The sequence below is a fragment of the Manis pentadactyla genome, chromosome 6, assembly GCF_030020395.1.
Source record: "Manis pentadactyla isolate mManPen7 chromosome 6, mManPen7.hap1, whole genome shotgun sequence".
Classification (NCBI taxonomy): Eukaryota; Metazoa; Chordata; class Mammalia; order Pholidota; family Manidae; genus Manis; species Manis pentadactyla.
Genome location: NC_080024.1, coordinates 35,220,450 through 35,240,539, shown reverse-complemented (window position 1 = coordinate 35,240,539; position 20,090 = coordinate 35,220,450). Strand labels below are relative to the sequence as shown.

The following is a 20,090-nucleotide window of genomic DNA, read 5'->3' as shown; positions in this document are numbered from 1 at the left end:
CCTCTTGAGCCTGGCTTTTGTGGAGCACATGCTGGTTCCAGCGTAGCATCTCCTGCCTGATCCTTTCTTGATCTGCCCGTTCATAGAGTGACCCATCTATGCATCCCACCATTCTGGTTGCTGACAAAGCACTTACCATTTTTTATATACTATTAATTTTTTGAAAGAGCACTTTTTAATGCCAGTATATTGGCATTAAACTAACTCCAGATTCTGCCGTGGTGGGGGGAGGGGGACTGGATCAGTCTGTGCAGTAAGCATTTAGTGCTGGCCTATGTTGGTGATACTGAGATATGTAAAACTTTGTTCTCCAGTGAGACAGACAAACAGGAGTATAACATTATGAGAGTGCTAGGCCAGAAGGTGTGGGACAGGGAAGAGGGAAGCACCAAGAAGGAAGGTTTGTCAAGAAAAGCTTTGTTTAGGAAGTTGAAGGAAAGGTAAGGTATTATATTTCCTAGAAAGGAAAGGTAATATTTAGAGAAATGGTGAAGGGAGGAAGATAGTTGAAGCAAGTGTGGGAGAACAAGAACAAGGGTGTTGGGGGGAGCCAGGGAGGAGGGGATGAATAGTTACACATTCTGTGCCAGGCATATGCTAGGTAACTTACACATACTAATCCATTAGCTCCTCTTGATGGCCTGTGAGGTAGGTTGTAGTATCTCTATTTCGTAGGTGAGAAAACAGGCACATTAACAAGGTTTAATGACTTACCTGAGATATTGCTGATAAGTGGCAGGGTCAGCATTTGAGCTCAGGTTATGTATGACTACAGCTCTTACATTATTTGCTGCTTCCGAGGTCTGGGACTGAAGTGTACAAGTGTCCAATTTTCTGTGTTTTGACTTCAGATACTCAGTTTTTACCTGGTTTCTGTATGTTGTCATCTCGTGTGCACCTGGTCCCTACACTAGCCCGGCTTGTCCATTCTTTCATCTGTGATTCTTCCCATTCCTGCATGGATTTGAAGGCTCTCCTTTCCTCCTTGAATGACTTTGCATCCCTCTCATTTGCTGAGAGTTGGGACAATGTTGGATTACTGGTGGAACCGAGCCCACCTCACACTGTAAACACACTCTTCCTGACAAATGACTTGACTGAAGAAGTGATGGAGGAAGCACTGCGAAAGAAGGCAGATCTCATTCTCTCCTACCATCCGCCTATTTTCCGACCCATGAAACGCATAACCTGGAAAACCTGGAAGGAGCGCTTGGTGATCCGGGCTCTGGAGAACAGAGTTGGTATTTACTCTCCTCATACAGCCTATGATGCTGCGCCCCAGGGAGTCAACAGCTGGTTGGCCAAAGGGCTTGGTGAGAAGCCTCTTGTTCTTTAATATTTTCCCTACAAATGCTTTGAATTTCAGATTGTTTTTCCAGTAGAGTTTTTTAAAACTGCTTTAAAGGTTGGGGGATAATTTTTATCCCTAATGAATAAGAAAAGTATAGAAAATCTTCATTCCTGGGCTGAGCTCTGTCACTCCTCATGTGACACAGTGTCCAGTACCCAAGAACTCTAGAAATGTTTGTTAAAATGAATTGAAAGCTTAGACCTCTCCTGAATGTACTTCATATCTCAGTTTGGTAGATATCAGAGTATTATTGAATGCTTACTTTTGCCCAGGACAAAGAGGGAATTCAGCATATGTATGTTAGGTTTATTTTTAGTAAGCCTTTTTAGATTACTTATTTTGGGCTGAAGCTTTTATGATGATATAATCTGGACTGATGTGGTCAAGTAGATTATGAAGCATTTGCAACCTAAATCCTGGTTTACATGAGTAAATTTAGTAAGCAGTCACAATGCTGTATGTCATCTAAAAATTCCTGAGTCATTCTTTTTTGTCTAAATTTTTGTGGTATTTAAGAATTGGAAAAGAATTGTGAAAGAACTGGAAAAGAATTTTGAAAATAAATTTGATGTTGTATGTACTAAATCCCTAGATTATGAGGACTGTTGGAGGTATATGTAAGAGATGTGTATATGTGTGTGTGTTATATAAGCATCTGAGAGTGAATCTTTAAAAAAATACAAAATTCTTGTAAGCTTTGCCCATAATAGCTTATCTTCTTAATTTAAAAAACTCACAATTTTTTTTCTAGGAGTTTGTACCTCCAGGCCCATACATCCTTCCAAAGCTCCCAACTGCCCCACGGAGGGAACCCACAGAGTAGAATTCAACGTTAACCACACGCAAGAGCTGGACAAAGTAATCTCTGCGGTGAAAGGGATTGCAGATGTTTCTGTCACTTCTTTTTCTGCTAGGTACAATATATTTTTCTCTTTTATGTGTGTATTTGTAAGGATCTTCCATACAAATTCTGTAATTCTGGTATTTAGGTTGGAAACAAATAATTTTCCCTGGAGTGGGTTTACAAAGCAGCATACTTCTTATCTGCATGTGAGTCCTCGAAGAGAACCATGGAGTCTTTTCAAAACAGTAAAAATCATAAGTAATTCTTACTATTTTCTGTGTGGAAGGGACTATACTACACATTTTGCATACAGTATTCTTAATACTCTTGATAATGTTGAGAGGTACTTTTTACTTTAGGGTATATAGATAAACCCTAGTGATAATATTGAAAATAGGTTTACTCTTATAGGTTTTTAGCAAATCACTGATTCCCAAACACTTTAAGGAAAAATACATTAAAGTGCCTCTTATAAGGTCAATATTTAGGATAGGATACCAAAATGTTGCCTCATAGATTTTCTTTTAGGCCAGTTAATACTAATACCTATTTAAGCATCATAAAAGACAAGTTTAACCCTACAAAGCTAGGATTTAGTAATTGTTTAAAAAATAAAGATAAATATGACTTAATAAAATGGAAATTTGTGTCAAGTTAAACTAAATGAGTGATTTTTAAGTGTGTGTACATATATATATATATATATATATATATATATATGTACACACATACATATACATACACACACCTTATAGTAAAATCATTGCAAATGTTCTCTAATATCTAATAGTGTTGGGGAATTTCAAGTATCTCAAGAAAATTATTTATAGGACTTTGCCTGATTACAGTCATACATGTCTTTTACCATAGTGAAATAATATGTAAATACTGAAGTTAAAAGTAAATTATCCAAATAAAACATGAAAAGTTAAACACAAAAGTGCTCCTTGTCCCTCTACTCAATCCCAGTACTTTCAATTCAAGTTGTCTTTCCCACTGTTTTCAGAGAATTGTGTGTCTTTCCAAGTGCACATAGGGATGTGAAGAAATGTATAGTTTTGTTTTATTCATTGTTTTCTTAATTAAATGATATGCTGTATTTGCCTTTTTTACTTAGCATGATGTCTTAGTGATCTTTCCATGTATGTATATAAGACATCTTTTTTTTTAACTGATCAGTAGTGTTTCTTATTATGGCTGTACTGTAGTTTCTTTAAGTATTCTTCTCCCTAACTGTTTGGTTTCAGTTTTTCCCATTTAGTTTGGTTCCAGTTTTCCATATTATAGATGATATTTGGGTTTTACTATTAGATTGGAGGCCAGGCATTCTTTTCCCTTTTTCTTTTCAGAATTCTGCAGATGATTTCAAATGTTGACAACTGTTTTCCAGATTATCTTTTCAGGGGTCTTTTAGTTCTAGCATCTAAGATATATTTAGAATTTATGGTTAAATACAAAACTTTCTTGATGCCAGTCTTCTTTGAGAGGCTCTAGGGCATTGCTTCTCAAAAGACAATTCAAGGACTCCTTGCATCATTGTTAATGGGGTGCTTATGAAAAATGCAGATTTTTAGCTTCATTCTAGATCTTTGTAATTAAAATGGAGTTTGTCAGGAGATTCTTGTATTCAATTGTGTGTGAAAACTAAGTTCTCTAGGGCTTAAAAAAAATCAGTTTGCCCCAGCCCCATTCATAGATGTTCTCTTTTACTGGATCTGTGGAAGGATCTAGCATTTTAAGACGTTTGCAGGAGATTTCAGATGCACAGCTGAGATTAAAAGCAGTTCTAGAACAATGGTTTCAAAGCAAGGTCATCGGACCAACAACACTATCACCTGCAACTTGTTAGGTAAATTCTCAGACCCCATCTGGACCTACTGAGTCGGAGACTCTGGGAGTGGGGTCCAAAATGTGTGTTTTACTAAGTCCACAAGTTGATTTTGATGCATGTTAAAGCTTGAAAAATGCAATTCTAGAAAACAGTTTGGTTTGGGATTGAATTCTAGATTTTATACAAAACGAATTTCTTAGTAAAGGAGGTTGTAAAATGTGGATTATTTAAAATACATTTTGTTTACATTTATCCTAAACCAACAAGTGACTTTTTTTTTCTAGGACTGATGATGAAGAACACACACGGATCAGTCTGAATTGTAGTCAGCAGGCTTTGATGCAGGTGGTGGCTTTTCTTTCCCAGAACAGACAATTTTATCAGAAGACTGAAATTCTGTCACTAGAAAGGGTAATAAAAATATGCTACTGTGCATTCTTGTTTGGCAAATTCATTTATAAAATATTAAATCAACAGGCTGTTAACGCTTACCTAAAGAAGCACAAAGTGGTGATGAGTGCACAATATACCCTGGAAAGTACAATTGAGAAAGGGAGACATTTCAGGAATAGAAAAGTGTTGGTACTTGTCTTAGTCCATTTGGGCTGCTGTGACAAAACACCACAGACTAGATAGCTTATAAACAACAGAAACTTATTTCTCACAGTTCTGGAGGCTGGAAAGTCCAAGGTTGTGGTGCTGGCAGATGCAGAGTGGTGACTGGTGAGAGCCTGCTTCCTGGTTCATAGACAGCACCTTCTCTGTGTCTTCACCTGGTGGAAGGAACTAGGGATGTCTCAAGCCTCTTTTGTAAAGCACTAATTCCATTTGTGGGTTCTGGCCTTGTGATTTAAGCACCTCCCAAGGGCTCTACCTCCTACTTCTATCACCTTAGGGAATTAGGATTTCAACATGAATTAGTTGTAGGGGGAGAGAAAACATTCAGACCCTGGCGGTACTGAGAGACTCAGTTACCAGGCAGCAGGTTGGGTCTCAGGCTCTGCCTGGGCCATTTTATTCACGCCTTTGACTTGACAGCCATTCATATGATGACGATTCCTGTGGCTTTATTTTCTGGCTCATAATGCTTTCTTAAGGTAAAAAATTTAAAAATGAACCCATAATACCCAATACTTTTTGGACATTTTCCACTTACAGATCCCATAAGTACTTCAATCCAGGATATACAGATACCTTATTCCCACACTACCCAATCAAATGCTCCTTTTTTCTATTTTATTGCTGGTGTTATCGTCTATCTTGCTTTCCAAGTTTCCACAGCTCTACCCTGCTCCTCTGAATCTAAGCCCTGCTGATTCTGACCCTAAATCTATAAAATGTTTCTCCTATCTATTTGCTTTACCACCACAGTAGTTGAAACTTTTTATCTTCTTTCACTTGGGTTGTGAGATCTCCTAAGTGGTCACCTATAGGAGACTATCCATGCTTTTTAGCCTAGTGTATGAAGCCCTTTGTGTCTGGCCTTCGCCCCCGTCTCCAGCCTCTTCTTTGTCCATCCCTTTCTCTGCGCACCAGCCACATTGTCTGCTTTTGGATTTGCCCTCAGCAAGCGGTCTTATCCCTTGGCACCTTTGTACATGTTCTCTCTTTTTAGTACAGCTTTTCACATTCCACCCTATCCTTAACTTACCACGTTGCACTTGACCTAACTCCTTTTTGGTCTGTCTTGAAGACCTAAGTTTTTATAAAATCTTTGATTCCACTTCCTCCAAGTGCTCCCCAGGTCTCAGCTCATTTGTCATTTCTTTGTGCACCTATAAAAATAGCACCTATCTTGTATTTAAACACTTTCATTGTGGTTATTTGTCAAAACATCTGCCTTCCCAGGAGACTAAGATTCTAGAAGTCCGAAATGTTTTTGTCGGGTTTGCATCCCCAGACTTAGCCTGAAGCTGGCTATAGTAAGCTCAGGGTACATGTTTTATTGAACTCAGCATTTGCTATTTGTTCTATAGGTTCATTTTCTAGGAGTAATGATGGGCAGATTTTTTTTTTTTTTAATGGGAAGATTTTTTAACCTCTGTTTCTCTTTAGCCTCTGCTTCTATACACTGGAATGGGACGGTTATGCACACTGGAGGAATCTATTCCCTTGGCAACCATGATTGAGCGAATCAAAAGACACCTAAAACTATCTCATGTTCGCCTTGCTCTTGGGGTAGGGAGGACCTTAGGTAAATATATCTCCTTTATTTGTCCAGTATATACTTACTGATAATGTTGGGCAAAAGTCACAGCTCTTGGTTGTATTCATATGAGTGATAGAAAATGTGCTAGGAATTCAAGGGTGATGACTGGTTTACTTTATGGATCAGGATGAGCTAGGTTATTCTATGGTATACATCTCATTGGCTTAAACAAGATTTATCTCACTCACATTCCTCATTCATCTCAAGTCAGCAGGTGAAGTCTATTCTTTGTAAACTGGTCGCTGTTACAGGAGTTTTTGAGGGTCTTAAACCATCAGTTAAACATTCAAGCCTGGAAATGACACATATTCTGTTAAAATCATTGTCCAGAATTAGTCACATTGCCCAACATAACCCAGTGGGGGCATAAAGTGCAGTCTTACAATGTGCCAGGAAGGAAAAGAGCTCTAAATTTTGACTGTTCCAATTACAGTGCATTTTGCATTTTACAGTACTGGTCATACTTCATAGTGAGGTGCTACTAATGAAGTGATCTGCTGCAGTTTCTGAGTCTTGTAGCCAGTCATTGTCTTTTGGCTTTTCCCAGTACTTTTTGGGAACAACAGGAACAAACAGAACATTTGTGGGACCCCCCCGTAGTGAGCCTACACTGTGCTGAGTGTCCTGAGCTGTGAGTTCCCACTGCAAAGGCAGGGAGTGAAGCACAGGTGTTAGGAGTGTGGATTTTGAATGTCTTGGGTTCAAATTGAGATGTCCTATTTGCTGCATGACCTTGACAAGTTATTTAACTTCTGTGTCCTGGTAGCCTCATCTGTAAAACAGAAGTAGTAATAAAACCTAACTCATCGAGGTAGTAGTGTGATCCATGTGACAAGACCCAGTGGTGCACATTTGTACAGTAAATGCTGGCTGCTGTTAGCTATGTGGTGGTGGTAGCGTTCCCATTGTCTTGTAAGTGAAAATTTGAGGTGCAGAGAGATAAGTAACTTAGCCAAAAGTCCACCGTTGGAACAAACAACTTCAGGGAATTTGTTTCCAAAGAAAATGGATGGCAGAGGTGGGATTTGACTTCTGATCCAACTCTACAGCCCCTCGTTTGAAATGCCTAATAGGGTGACCACTGATGGAGTATCCATTCTAGAAGACTAAGTGCTAAATACATGTTGGATTTTGCCTTGAAAGTGTATGTTATTTTACTCTTCAGAAGATGCTCTTTCAGGATAAAAGGATAGATATGAAATTTAAAATATGTATCATATTAATTCACAGCATTCTTGTAACTAGTCCTTTTAGTTTAGCAGCTTTCTCATGTGAGAAAAGAGAGTACCTATTTACCTCTCACGGCTGCCAAGAGACCCAGGTGGGGTTCCTTTACTTGTGATAAAGCCTAGAGCTGATGATCCATTAGCACTAATTCAGTGGTGCCTTATATGGGTATGTGTAGTCACTTATGTCTGAAGGAATAATAAACCTGCCTTGGGTTAGCAATGCAATACCAAAAACATCTGTTTGCCTATATGAAGACACTTTGTTAATTTTATGAGGTCAGTAAGCAAAATTTATATACTCATGATGAGACCAGGAGTGAAAACTACATTTAGGATTCCTAGTATAAACTATAATAGTAAAATGAGGGAAATTGTAAAGTATTGGTTTCTTGTTTCCTTTATATTGAAGAGTCCCAAGTCAAAGTCGTGGCTCTGTGTGCTGGTTCTGGGAGCAGTGTTCTGCAGGGGACAGAGGCCGACCTTTACCTCACAGGTGAGACAGCATTTGGATCTCTCTTCTGCCCTTTTTATGTGTATCTTTTCCCAACCTTTCTTTAGTATTTTTTAACTTCTAAAAAATAGATTTTAGGACAGCATATGGCACATAGATGGATCTAATAAATGTTTTTGAATTTGACCTAAACAGGAATGATACCAAAATTGAGGACATACTCTATGTTTTGTGGTGGGAAACAAAAAACTTTAATAATTTATTATTAGATTATCTGAGAAGAACCAGCATTTTTAAAATGTTTCTTCTCCCTAAACATGATTTCTCAGATTTTGTGTGTCTGTTAAGAGGATACTTCCTACCTTGCTGCCTTAGCTAGAAAATGGTTCCTTTTACTCAACCCTAAAGTCAATTATCAGAAAGAGAAATCAGGAAAACAATTATATTAACAATTGCATCAAAAAGAATAAAATACCTAGGAGTAAACCTAATGAAGGAAGTGAAAGACCTATACTCTGAAAACTACAAGACACTCATGAGAGAAATTAAAGAAGATACAAATAAATGGAAACACATCCCATGCTCCTGGATAGGAAGAATCAATATTGTCAAAATGGCCATCCTGCATAAAGCAATCTACAAATTCAATGCAGTTCCTATCAAAATACCAACAGCATTCTTCAATGAACTAGAGAAAATAGTTCTAAAATTCATATGGAACCACCAAAGACTCCAAATAGCCAAAGCAATCCTGAGAAGGGAGAATAAAGCTGGGGGATTACACTCCCTGACTTCAAGCTCTACTACAAAGCCACAGTAATCAAGAAATTTGATACTGGCACAAAAACAGACCCATAGACCAATGGAACAGACTGGAGAGCCCAGATATAAACCCAAGCATATATGGTTAATTAATATATGATAAAGGAGCCATAGACATACAACAGAGAAATGACAACCTCTTCAGTAACTGGTGTTGGCAAAACTGGACAGCTACATGCAAGAGAATAAAACTGGATTATTGTCTAACCCCATACACAAAAGTAAACTTGAAATGGATCAAAGACCTGAATGTAAGTCATGAAACCATAAAACTCTTAGAAGAAAACATAGACAAAAATCTCCTGCATATAAACATGAGCAACTTTTTCCTGAACGCATCTCCTCGGGCAAAAGAAACAAAAATGAACAAAAGGGACTACATCAAGCTAAAAAGCTTCTGTATAGCAAAGGACACCATCAGCAGAACAAAAAGGCATCCTACAGTATGGAAGAATATATTTGTAAACAACATATCCGACAAGGGGTTAACATCCAAAATATATAAAGAACTCACATGCCTCAACACCCAAAAAGCAAATAACCTGATTAAAAAATGGGCGGGGGATATGAAGAGACAATTTTCCAAAGAAGAAATTCAGATGGCCAACAGGCACATGAAAAGATGCTCCACATCACTAATCATCAGGGAAATGCATATTAAACCACAATGCGATATTACCTCACACCAGTTAGGATGGCCAATGTCGAAAGACAAGGAACAACAAATGCTAGCGAGGATGTGGAGAAAGGGGAACCCTCCTACACTGCTTTTGGGAATGTAAGCTAGTTCAACCATTATGGAAAGCAATATGGAAGTTCCTCAAAAAACTAAAAATAGAAATACCATTTGATCCAGTAACTCCATTCCTAGGAATTTACGTGAAGAAAACAAGATCCCTGATTCAAAAAGACATATGCACCCCTATGTTTATTGCAACACTATTTACAATAGCCAAGATATGGAAGCAACCCAAGTGTCCATCAGTAGATGGATGGATAAAGATGATGTGTACATATACATAATAGAATATTATTCAGCCATAAGAAGAAAACAAATCCTATCATTTGCAACAACATTGATGGAGCTAGAGGGTATTATGTTCAGTGAAATAAGCCAGGTAGGGAAAGACAAGTACCAAATTATTTCCTTCATTTGTGGAGTATAACAACAAATCAAAACTGAAGGAACAAAATAGCAGCAGACTCACAGACTCCAGTAAGGGACTAACGGTTACCAAAGGGAAGGGATAGGGGAGGCTGGGTGGGGAGGGAGGGAGGGAGAAGGGGATTAAGGGGCATTATAATTTGCACACACAATATAGGTAGGTCATGGGGAAGGCAGTATAGCACAAAGAAGGCAAGTAATGACTCTATAGTATCTTACTATGCTGATCGACAGTGATTGCAGTGGGGTGTTGTGGGGGGATTTCATAACATCAGTGAATGTTGAAACCACAATGTTGCTCATGTGAAACCTTTATAAGATTGTATATCAGTGATACCTTAATAAAAAAAAATTCTGTTTGCTAGTATTTTGCTGAGGATTTTTGCATCTGTGTTCCTTAAGTATATTGGTCTGTTGTTTTCTTTTCTTTTAATTTGTCTGGTTTTGGTATCAAGGTGATGCTGTCCTTGTAGAATGAATTTGGAAGCTTTCCTTCTTCAATTTTTTGGAGGAGTTTGAGGATAGGTATTAACTCTTGTTTAAATGTTTGGTAAAGTCTCCTGTGAAGTCTTGAGCTTTTGTTTGCTGGGAGTTTTTTGCCAATTCAGTTTTATTACTAGTGATCAGTCTGTTCAGATTTTGTTTTTTCCTGGTTCAGTCTTAGAAAATTGTATGTTCCCAGGAAGTTATCCACTTCTTCTAGGCTGCCCAGTTTGTTGTCCTATAATTTTTTATAGTAATCTCTTACAGTTGTATTTCTGTAGTGTCATTTGTAACTTCTCATCTTTCATTTGTGATTTTATTTATTTACTGCTTCTCTCACTTTTCCTTGGTAAGACTAGCTAACAGTTTGAATATCTTACAGTATGGTGTGTGACTATTTTAAATTATAACATTTTACTTTAAAGGAATTTCAGATCTATAGAAAAGTTCCAAGAATAGTACAATAAACTCTTTTAAATTTCCCTTCACTTAAATTATTAATGGTTGTTTTGCAACATTTGTATGTTCTCTCTGTACATATATATATGTGCATATACTTGGGTGTATATAAATATATACTTATGTATTTGTGACTCCATAAAACTATTTTGTAATCAAATTGCAGACATGATGACCTTTAACACCTATACGTCAGCATATATCTCCCAAGAACCTCGAGGACATTTTCTTAAATGCCCATGGAATAATGATCAAATTCAGGAATTTAATATTGTTGAAACACTTGTTTAATATACAGTCTATAATCAATTTCATTGATCAAAATTAATAGCATTTCTGTTTCTCATCAATATCCAATCCCTGATCACAGGCTGCATCTGGAATAGTTCCTCAGCTTTGTCTTCGAGCATTGACACTTTTGAAGAATACAGTTCAATTGCTTTGTAGTGTATCTCTCAGTTTGGGGTATCTCATTGTTAGCTTGTAAAATGACTTTTTTTATAACTAGTTTTTTATTATAATGCAGTGTGTTCGTAAGATAAATCCGTGCAGTTCCAAAATGAAAATGTCCTTCCTATCTAGTTACTTGAGGAAATAGAAAATATCTAAGCTGGCTAATCTTAGATATCTATGATCTATAAGGTATTACTTTGAATGTAACTTCAGAGATGGGAAGCACCAGCCCAAAGACCAAATATAGGCCTCTGCTGATGTTCATCACCCTTCCTTTGAGCCTGTTATTAGATTGTTAAGGGTAATAGCTTAGAAAGACCAGCAGGTGGGGAGCTTGCTCTTTGCAAATACGAATCCTCTCATTCACCTTTTCTTTCCCACAGCTGCCATTCTGAGCCAGGGTTTCTTTCCTTTGCCTTCAGCGATTATTGCAGGGTCCGCACAGATTTCCCCACTTTCATGCCTGCTCCAGCCAGTGCATTTATGACACTCCAGGCTTGTCTTCCCTAAACTCAGACATGTCTTTCCTAAAGCATGGCTTCTATCTGGTTCACATTCATATCTTTTTTCCTTTTAATTTACCTTTACTCTTTGGATTAAGATGTTCTAGGAGGTGCTTGAATAAAAACTATTCCTTATAATGAAATGACACATATTGGGGGTATAGGGAGTGTAGGGAATTACAGATTTCTGGGGGAAGAAACTTTTTTTCCCAAGAACCTATTTTTCCTTATTTTTATGCCTTTATGCCTCTAAATATACTTCAAAATTATGCTTTTTTTGAAAGCCCAAATATGCAGAATGTTTTTGCTCTTAATTGTCATCAGTTTCACAAATGGCATTTTAAAAAATTCTAAACATGAGTTTTCCCTATATCATTTCATTAAAGATGAGAAACTCTTCTACCAGTAATGCCAGAATTCCAGGAATTCTGAGTAAATGAAAGAAAAATGAATATGCTGTTTTTAATTTATAAATAAACTTAAGCTCATTTCATCTTTATTAGACTAGGGTTGATGCTGAAAATTTTGGTGCTCACAAAGCATAAAGGAGTCTTCTGGGATGATTACCTAGGATTTTCTTGGGGTATTTGTTATTTAATATGTACTTAAGAAAAATTTTCTGGAAGTCCCCACTGTACTCCCCAGAGCTAAATGTGGAAACATTTGAATGGGTTCCTATGGGTCTGGTTCTGGCAGTATAAGAAGCCATTGGATGTGCGGGTTTGGATACTTATCTTGGGTCCGCCAAGGAAAAGAACTTGTAATTCTCAATGGGATCATCTCTGCTTCTTTTAAAATTGGAAGACATGTAAGAAACTCATACACAACTTTCTAGATTTATGTCAAGTTCTGCTGTATTACTTTTCATACAGAATACACACTTGGTATTTCTGTTATGATTCAGCATTCCACACATTCCTTGTCTGATATGTAAGTATTTGTGCTTTCCTTTTTTGGCAGGTGAGATGTCCCATCATGATATTCTGGATGCTGCTTCCCAAGGAATATGTGTCATCCTCTGTGAACACAGCAACACTGAACGAGGCTTTCTCTCTGACCTTAGAGATATGCTGGGCGCTCATTTGGAGCATAAGATTAATATTATCCTGTCAGAAACAGACAGGGACCCTCTTCATGTGGTATAATGCATATAGGAACAGGATGACACAATATACAAGTCGATTGGCTCCCAATTTGAATGCACAACATGGATCAATGAAGTTGGTATCCTCTGGAAGAATCTTACAATGTACGTTATCATTTCTAGGTCGTAAGGTGAAAACAGTAATGTACTTACCACTGAAGAACAACTATTCATTATAAAGAACAAATTATATAACAAGAATATATATAGTATATATATTCATTATAAACTTTAGTGAAGACCAACTAAAATGTATAGTTAACATTCCTTGGAAATAGCTCAAGTAATCCTCTCTTTAGCTTAATTGTAGATGGGATGTGTCATTCTAGATTTCTCAGCCTTTGGTTAAAAATGTATGTTAATAACTTGGGATTGAAACACTTATTTCTAGGATGATAAGGTCTGTAAGTTCTTGTTTCTGGATCACTAATCTACCACCTGAATTTCAAAATCAGGATTAGGGTGTGTTTTTTTCTTTAAATGCTCATTATTCATGTAACTATTATTGCCTCTTAGGTAACGCACATGTAATTTTATTAGGAATATCTAAAGACGGTTAGCTTTTAAAATACTAGTGATTACTTACACAGTATTAATCTTGTGCCAGGCATTCTTGTAGGTATCAACCCTTAAAAATGTATTTAAGTACCATTATTCCTGCTTTTACAGGCAAGGAGACAAATAGAACCTTCAGACACTTGGCTGATTCTCCTTCTGTCTCTTTGGTGCCTCCCAACTCTAATTGTGGGCATAAAGCTCATTTCAGTCATTTTTGTAGTAATATTATGGTGAACCACCAAGACCCTGCTTGCACACGGCCACATAGCTGGGCAGTGATGGACTTAGGATGCAAACTCAGGCAGTCTAGCCCTGGAGCCTGTGTGCTTAACTACTTTAGTCGACATTGATTAAACTGATGTACAAAGTATAGCAGAAATCCTGAAGGAAAAAAACAATTCTAACCGATTTTCTCTGGATGGTATGGTGGGAGATTTTTCTTTTTAATGCTTTTATACATATTTCCAGTTTCTCTGCTGAGCATGTTACTTTGATAATGACAAAAGTAAATCTTAAAATGCTGTATATGAGAAAGCATAGAACTTAAAATTTCTTTTGTAGGACACCTTTCCTGCCAATCTCTTTTCCTGGAGAATTTGGGATCCTAACTTACAAATTATTCTTGATGGTTCACCTGTGATATTACTACAGAAATAACTGAAATGAGCCTTATGCCCACAATTAGAGAGTTGGAGGAGCCAAAGAGATGGGAGGAGAATCAGCAAAGTGTCGAAGCCAAAAAGTAGAACGTTTCTGTGAGGGATGGTCAACAGCATCAAAGCCAAAATGAGGTGACAGCTTTGAGAAACTCTCTTAATGGTGTTTGCTTCAGTCATGCATCGTTTGCTTTCTGTGTGCTGGGCCCACTGGAGATGTGGGAAAAACAGGACCGACATTCGGATGATGATCACAACTCTTAAGTAAATATGCTAAGGCTATGCATAGGGCTTATAGGGAAGCTTTTCTGGGGAAAGGGTGTAATTCAGTCAAAAGGGACAACTTAACCAAATGCATTGAACAGAAATAACACAATACATAGAAAAGCCCAAGTAATTGACTCTCAAACCCTTTTTTCTTTATAGCACACTTAAGGTAGGACATGATTTCATGTGTGAGAGTACTCATGGCATTTAGGATCTCATGGAGTTGAAGGTTGTGGATTAGTTTCTTTGAATTAAGTTCCAGAAAGGATTAATGGGCCAAATAATTTATGATTGAACATACTTATCGCCAAGGTTTTCTAATGATGACATTATTGCTGTAATAAATTTTATAAGTTGCTTTACTGGCATGTTAGCATTTCTAAGTAATTAAAAATATTCCCAAAACAAAGAATCTTCAGTGGTACTTTATTTTCACTTGTCAAGTTTTTTGAACTGTTAACTTTCTTTTAGGTATTGCTTATTTGTATGTATTACTGCTTTTCAAATGTTAATATGCACAAGAACTCAGATTTTTAAAATGTGGATTGATTCAGATGCTTGCGTAGGGCCCAAGTATGTCTAAGCTCTGAAGAGATGCTGATGCTGGCGTTCTGAGGACCACACTTTGGACAGCAAAAGTAAAGATGGTAACCTAATACCTGAGAAGACTTGAGGCCAATCTGGTATACACCGAACTGTTAATGAAAACTTGGTGATGAGCTTTATGTTACCCAAGTTTGAAGTTTTATTTTCCATAGCAGCAGTTTTTCAGATTTATTCAACATATTAAGGATACTCCTTAATTTTTAATTCTCTTAAAATCTCATACATAATTTCATATTTTATTTTCATATCCTCAACAACTCCTGTCTAGCATAGCCTTCTAGGTAGTCTTAAGTGCTCAAGAAACCTGAATTAAATTGTTTTTAACAGTAATTTGAAAAATCAAAATGTGGGAGCCTCTCCTGAGGAAGAAATCAAGTAACTACTCAAAGCATGAAAACAAAGTTATGTACTTAATGATTTTTTCATTCCTCAGTTTCTAGGAGCCACATAGCCTGTGGCAAGGCAGACCCTCACAACTCACTATCTGATGGCTACGCAGGACTAAACTGGAAGTGTCATCTTACCTAGAATGTAGGAAAATACATTCTGAACAATGTACCTGGCTCCAAATTTGAATTAGCTGGGGGTAAAAAAAAAAAACACTTCTAAGGTTTAGTTTTTTTCCTTTTTTTAGAAAGAAAAACTTATTAACCATTCCGTAACTTTCAGGGCTTTTATATGAATGAGATGTTCATATATTAAAATGGCAAGCATGATGCTATGAAGGTCTGTTTTGTGGAGTGTCACAGTAACTGATGTAGCATTCCTTGCCTAAGGAATTCAGTACTCCATCAAGTTTGTAGAGTGTAAATACCTGTTCTACATCCCATGTAGTTTTTTGGGGGGCCTATTTATTTAGCCATTTTATTAAGAGCAGCCTGATAAATCTTGCAAGGTTTCAGGTCTGTTCAGTCTTGCCAGAAGCAAGGAATAGAATTTGGAGTCTTAGCTGTTGAACCCCAACTGATAGAGCTTAAGGAACATTGATGTTGAAACAGGCTAATGAAGAGCATATAATAATTCTGCTAAGATCTTCATCAGATCTATTAAGATGCACTCATAAAATTTTTGAAGCACTTCAAGCTATTTTTAGTAAAAACCCAGTCCTCTAAAAAAAAAAAAGTGATCCTACACAAATTGGCTTTTTATTTATTAAAAGTAGACTGTTGACACATACAGCTTGCAAATAGTATAGACACAAAAATTATAAAAATAAACCAGAAATTTAAGGGCAAATGCAAGTTTACACATAAGGTCATTAAAGATTTTATATACTTTTTTATACTGTAAGTTATAAACTAGATATATTAAGCAAAAAAAGCAAGGTGCAAACCAGCAAGTATATGTACTACCATTTGTGTTTTTCAAAGGAGATAGACAAGAGCACCTCTGTGGGAATACTTGAACTGCTACCCATGCTTGCCTAAGGGACTGGATTCGGAAATGGGGGGACTCACTTTTCATTGACTATCCTATTGTACAATTAAAAATATTTTTTAGAATCATACATTCATGTACAAATTTACTATTTAGTAATTATATAAGACAACCCTTAATACATGGATTTAACATAAAAGTAATTATTGCCACAAAGGAGTGGTTTAAAAAATTCTAAGCATTTTGGAAAATATTTTCATGAAAGGGGTTTGTATGGTAAATAATGGGTGAAAAATGCTAACACGGTACATACTTTATTACTTGTATTTTAATGAAGAGTTTCATTTCCAAGGATGAAGTATTTTAGGGAGTATGCAAAGACCATAGGCAGACTGCAGTGGCCAAAGGCTCGTCTTTTTTTCTTTCTTAAGAAAAAACGCTTGTGTAAATATTTAGGAGGCTTGAAATTGTCACTTTAAGAAAAAAAAATCGAAATGCCTTGGTGAGTTTTAGGTCTATTTAATAGAGAAATCAAAATTAATTTAAGCTAGCCATTAATATGCTAGTCACCTGCATGTTATTCAAGAAAAGAAAAATATGTTAATATATAAGAATAATTAAAATTCTATCTTCTATTATCTTGAGAACAGTGACAAAAATATAATTCAGGATTGTGTTTCTAGCCCGGCTTCTCACTTCTACCATGAAGGTGATGGCACAAACATTATCTGTCTGAATATCATGACCTATTATTATTCATGTGCTTTCTATGGTTGGGTATATTCTAGGTACTCGTTATGTTTTTCCCACTATCCCAGCTGAATAGTGTGGCATGCCCCCTCTTCCTGCACCAGGATGTAGACTAAATCCAAAAGGAGAAACTGGATCACCTTACTTTTCCCCAATCTAAACTTTCTGGTAAGCCATTACGAAAGAGTTAAGAGGGGATCTGCCTTCTCCATTACACTCATCAGTTCTGACACACAGAAGAGCAAACGGAGCAGATTTACGTGATGCCGGTGTCTTGGTGCTTCCATGCTCTGGAACAAGCACATTTACAAACAGCTCTGGGAGTGTTAACAGGCCCTTCAAAACATTATGAATATCATCATCATCTCTGGTATAAAAGAATGCAAAACATCCAGTTCCAAATAGTCCCTGAGCACACTTCATTCCAGCAAGAGAGGTAATGAGTGAAAGGCACATTTTCTCCAACTTGAGGACCACTGCATAGTACTAGAGATGGTACACCAGCCAGGCTAATCAAGGTTCTAACTGATGAATTCCCCCCTCCCAGTTTTAACTCTTATACACTGGAAACAGTCTATGTTAGATGTAAACACAACACTTTAGAGGAGTGGCAGCTGGGGTACAGCAGCCCTTCCAATGAAGATTCAAGAGGAAAGAATAGTTTCAAGACTCCTCTTCTTCCTTTTCCAGGAAATCAGTCAATGTTCCATTGTCAACAGGAATTAATAAATACTCCACTCCATCCGTTCCCTGAAGATGCAAGAATACCCTGCATGTTAGTCGTCTGTAAAAGATACTTGAATCCTCATTGCAGGTTAGATTTTTTAAAAATGGATTTGATTTCTTTAATGTTTTTTTATTTGTTTTTTAGTATTTTTTTCTTTAATGTTTTATATAAATACAGGAGAATAAAGATTAAGACAAAGGGACACACAGCCATATGTATCTACTTAAATATACTGAGTTTATAGTTACACCACTTTACAGTGGTAAGATAACTAGAGTGTGAGTAGGTAGGTATTCACTTTATTCTTCCTCCTGCTTTTTCTAGAATCTTAATGTATTGATGTCTTTGTTCTTTCATCCCCCTTTCAGTTGGATCCTTCCCAGTGGCTTTAAACATATTTAGGTGTGTCCTATTTAAAAATGACCCTCCCTAAATCTCTTACTTCTCTCCAGCTATCACCCAACCTCTGTACCTTCCAGAAGAGTGATCTATAAATGGCAGTCTCCATGGCCTCGCTATTCACCCAGCCCAGTCCACCAGCTACTGCTACCACTATCATGTCACCAAAGGAACTTTGGCGCAGACCGCCGTGGAACTCCATATTCCTGAAGCCGGAAGGTATTTTCAGTCTTCCTCTTCTGGTCCTCTGGGCAGCATGTGACACTGACCATTCTTTCTGATAACATGCTTCTCTTAACTTCTGCAAGATCACGCCCTGCTTTTCTTACTGTTTCTTTCATCTCTGTAGGCTTGTCCTCTACTTGGTCATTACATGTCACACTTCTAGGCTCAGGTTCTGGCCATCTAATCTCACTGTATGTCCTCTGTCTAGGTAATCTCACCAATGCCTGGTTTCAGCTATAATCTAAATATACAGGAATCAGTCTTGTACCTTTAGCCCAGATCTTTCCTCTGGTTTCTTGTGCCAGGAATCCAACTGCCTAGTTAACATCTCCACTTGGAAATCTCAAAGGATCCTCAGTAAGTTTAAACATACTACAATCATGAACTCATGATCTGTCTGCCCAGAAATGTCGCTCTTCCACTTACCCCATCATCTTTCTGGCTATGCAAGCCAGAAACCAGGAATCACTCTTGACACTTTCCTTTCCCTTGGGTTCCACATCCAACTTACCAGTTCTTGTCAATTCTGCCCCCAAGTACAACCGCCACCACTTGTCTCTATTCCCCCTACTCCAAGTTTACCGTCATCTCACCCCAACTATTAATACCTTCCTAGTTGGTCTCTGTGCATCCCCTCTAGGCAATCCCCAACCCACTCTGCCCCAGAGGCAGAACAATTTTTTCATGATTTCCCATTATTTTAGAATAAAGACCAAAATCCTTTCCTTGGCCTAAAGTCATACATAGTCTAGCCTTTACATCCTTGTCTTTTCAGTCTCATCTTGTACCATGCTGGCCTTCTTTCTGTTCCAGGGTCTCTCTACATGCTATTCCTACCAGCAGTGTTCTTCCCCTCCTTCTCTGCCTAGTTATCTCCTTGTCTTCCTTTAGATCTCAGCTCAGTGGTCTCTTTTGATACCCATAATTAGGTCAAATCTACCTATTTTAACATGCTCTTTACAGTTAAAATTTTTCATGTGATTGATTACTCAACAAATGTCCATCTCCTTCATTAGACTTTCAGCTCTATGAGAAAGGAATTAGGTTTTTGCTTACTACTGTATGCTCATACTTAGTGCAGTATCTGGTATATAGTTAGAGCTCAATAACTTACAGACCAGATTAATGAATGGGGTAGAAGGAAGAGAGAGAAGGGAATAGAATTACTTTTCTCATACTATATTTCTAATTGCCTATTACTCTGGACTAGAACTCCTAAGTTTTATGCTCAATGCTGAAGCCGAATATTTCTGCTTTCTCTCTCTACAGAACTCAAATGGCACATTGCCTAAATGGATCCTTGTGACCCATCAAGGAACCTCAGTTTCATAATAAAATCTAAGTCAAAGCCATACTTATCCATAAGTAGACGAGAAACATCATTCCTGGCATATGATGTTACAACAGTAGAGTCTCACCTTCTTCATTCTTAGAAGCTTGTGGTCCCTAAATTCAGTTAACTGGGCCCGAAGTGTCGTATCACTGTTGACAAGGAATGCCTCCCGACACTCCTGGTAAAAATCTTGAAAAGAGAGTCCTAGGGAGTTAAAAAGGAAATGTGAACATAGGTCAGCACTTAAG

At 37.4% G+C, this 20,090-nt stretch overlaps 2 protein-coding genes across 11 annotated transcripts in view; one reads left to right on the top strand and one right to left on the bottom strand.

Annotated features, from left to right (window-relative positions):
• The window catches only part of NIF3L1 (NGG1 interacting factor 3 like 1), a 21,400-nt gene extending 1,310 nt beyond the window's left edge, over positions 1-20,090 (top strand). For 2 of the 4 annotated variants that reach the window (XR_005033179.2, XR_008998213.1), the window contains exons 2-8: positions 852-1,313; positions 2,103-2,265; positions 4,311-4,437; positions 6,082-6,220; positions 7,874-7,957; positions 12,761-13,049; positions 18,338-18,955. Coding sequence is in view for 1 of the 4 variants with exons in the window: in XM_036928142.2 (XP_036784037.1) it covers positions 852-1,313; positions 2,103-2,265; positions 4,311-4,437; positions 6,082-6,220; positions 7,874-7,957; positions 12,761-12,945 (1,160 nt within the window). In the remaining 3 variants the exon portion in view is untranslated. Of the gene's footprint in view, positions 1-851; positions 1,314-2,102; positions 2,266-4,310; positions 4,438-6,081; positions 6,221-7,873; positions 7,958-12,760; positions 13,123-18,337; positions 18,956-19,778 lie in introns of those variants that run through there. The other 2 variants (XR_005033180.2, XM_036928142.2) reach the window with 2 other exon arrangements.
• The window catches only part of ORC2 (origin recognition complex subunit 2), a 43,295-nt gene continuing 39,359 nt past the window's right edge, over positions 16,155-20,090 (bottom strand). For all 7 annotated transcript variants that reach the window (XM_036928140.2, XM_036928139.2, XM_036928141.2 and 4 more), the window contains 2 exons: positions 19,928-20,046; positions 16,155-17,908 (listed from right to left, as the gene is read on the bottom strand). In XM_036928140.2, coding sequence (XP_036784035.2) covers positions 17,822-17,908; positions 19,928-20,046 — 206 coding nt within the window. In that variant the 3' untranslated portion in view covers positions 16,155-17,821. The remainder of the gene's footprint in view (positions 17,909-19,927; positions 20,047-20,090) is intronic.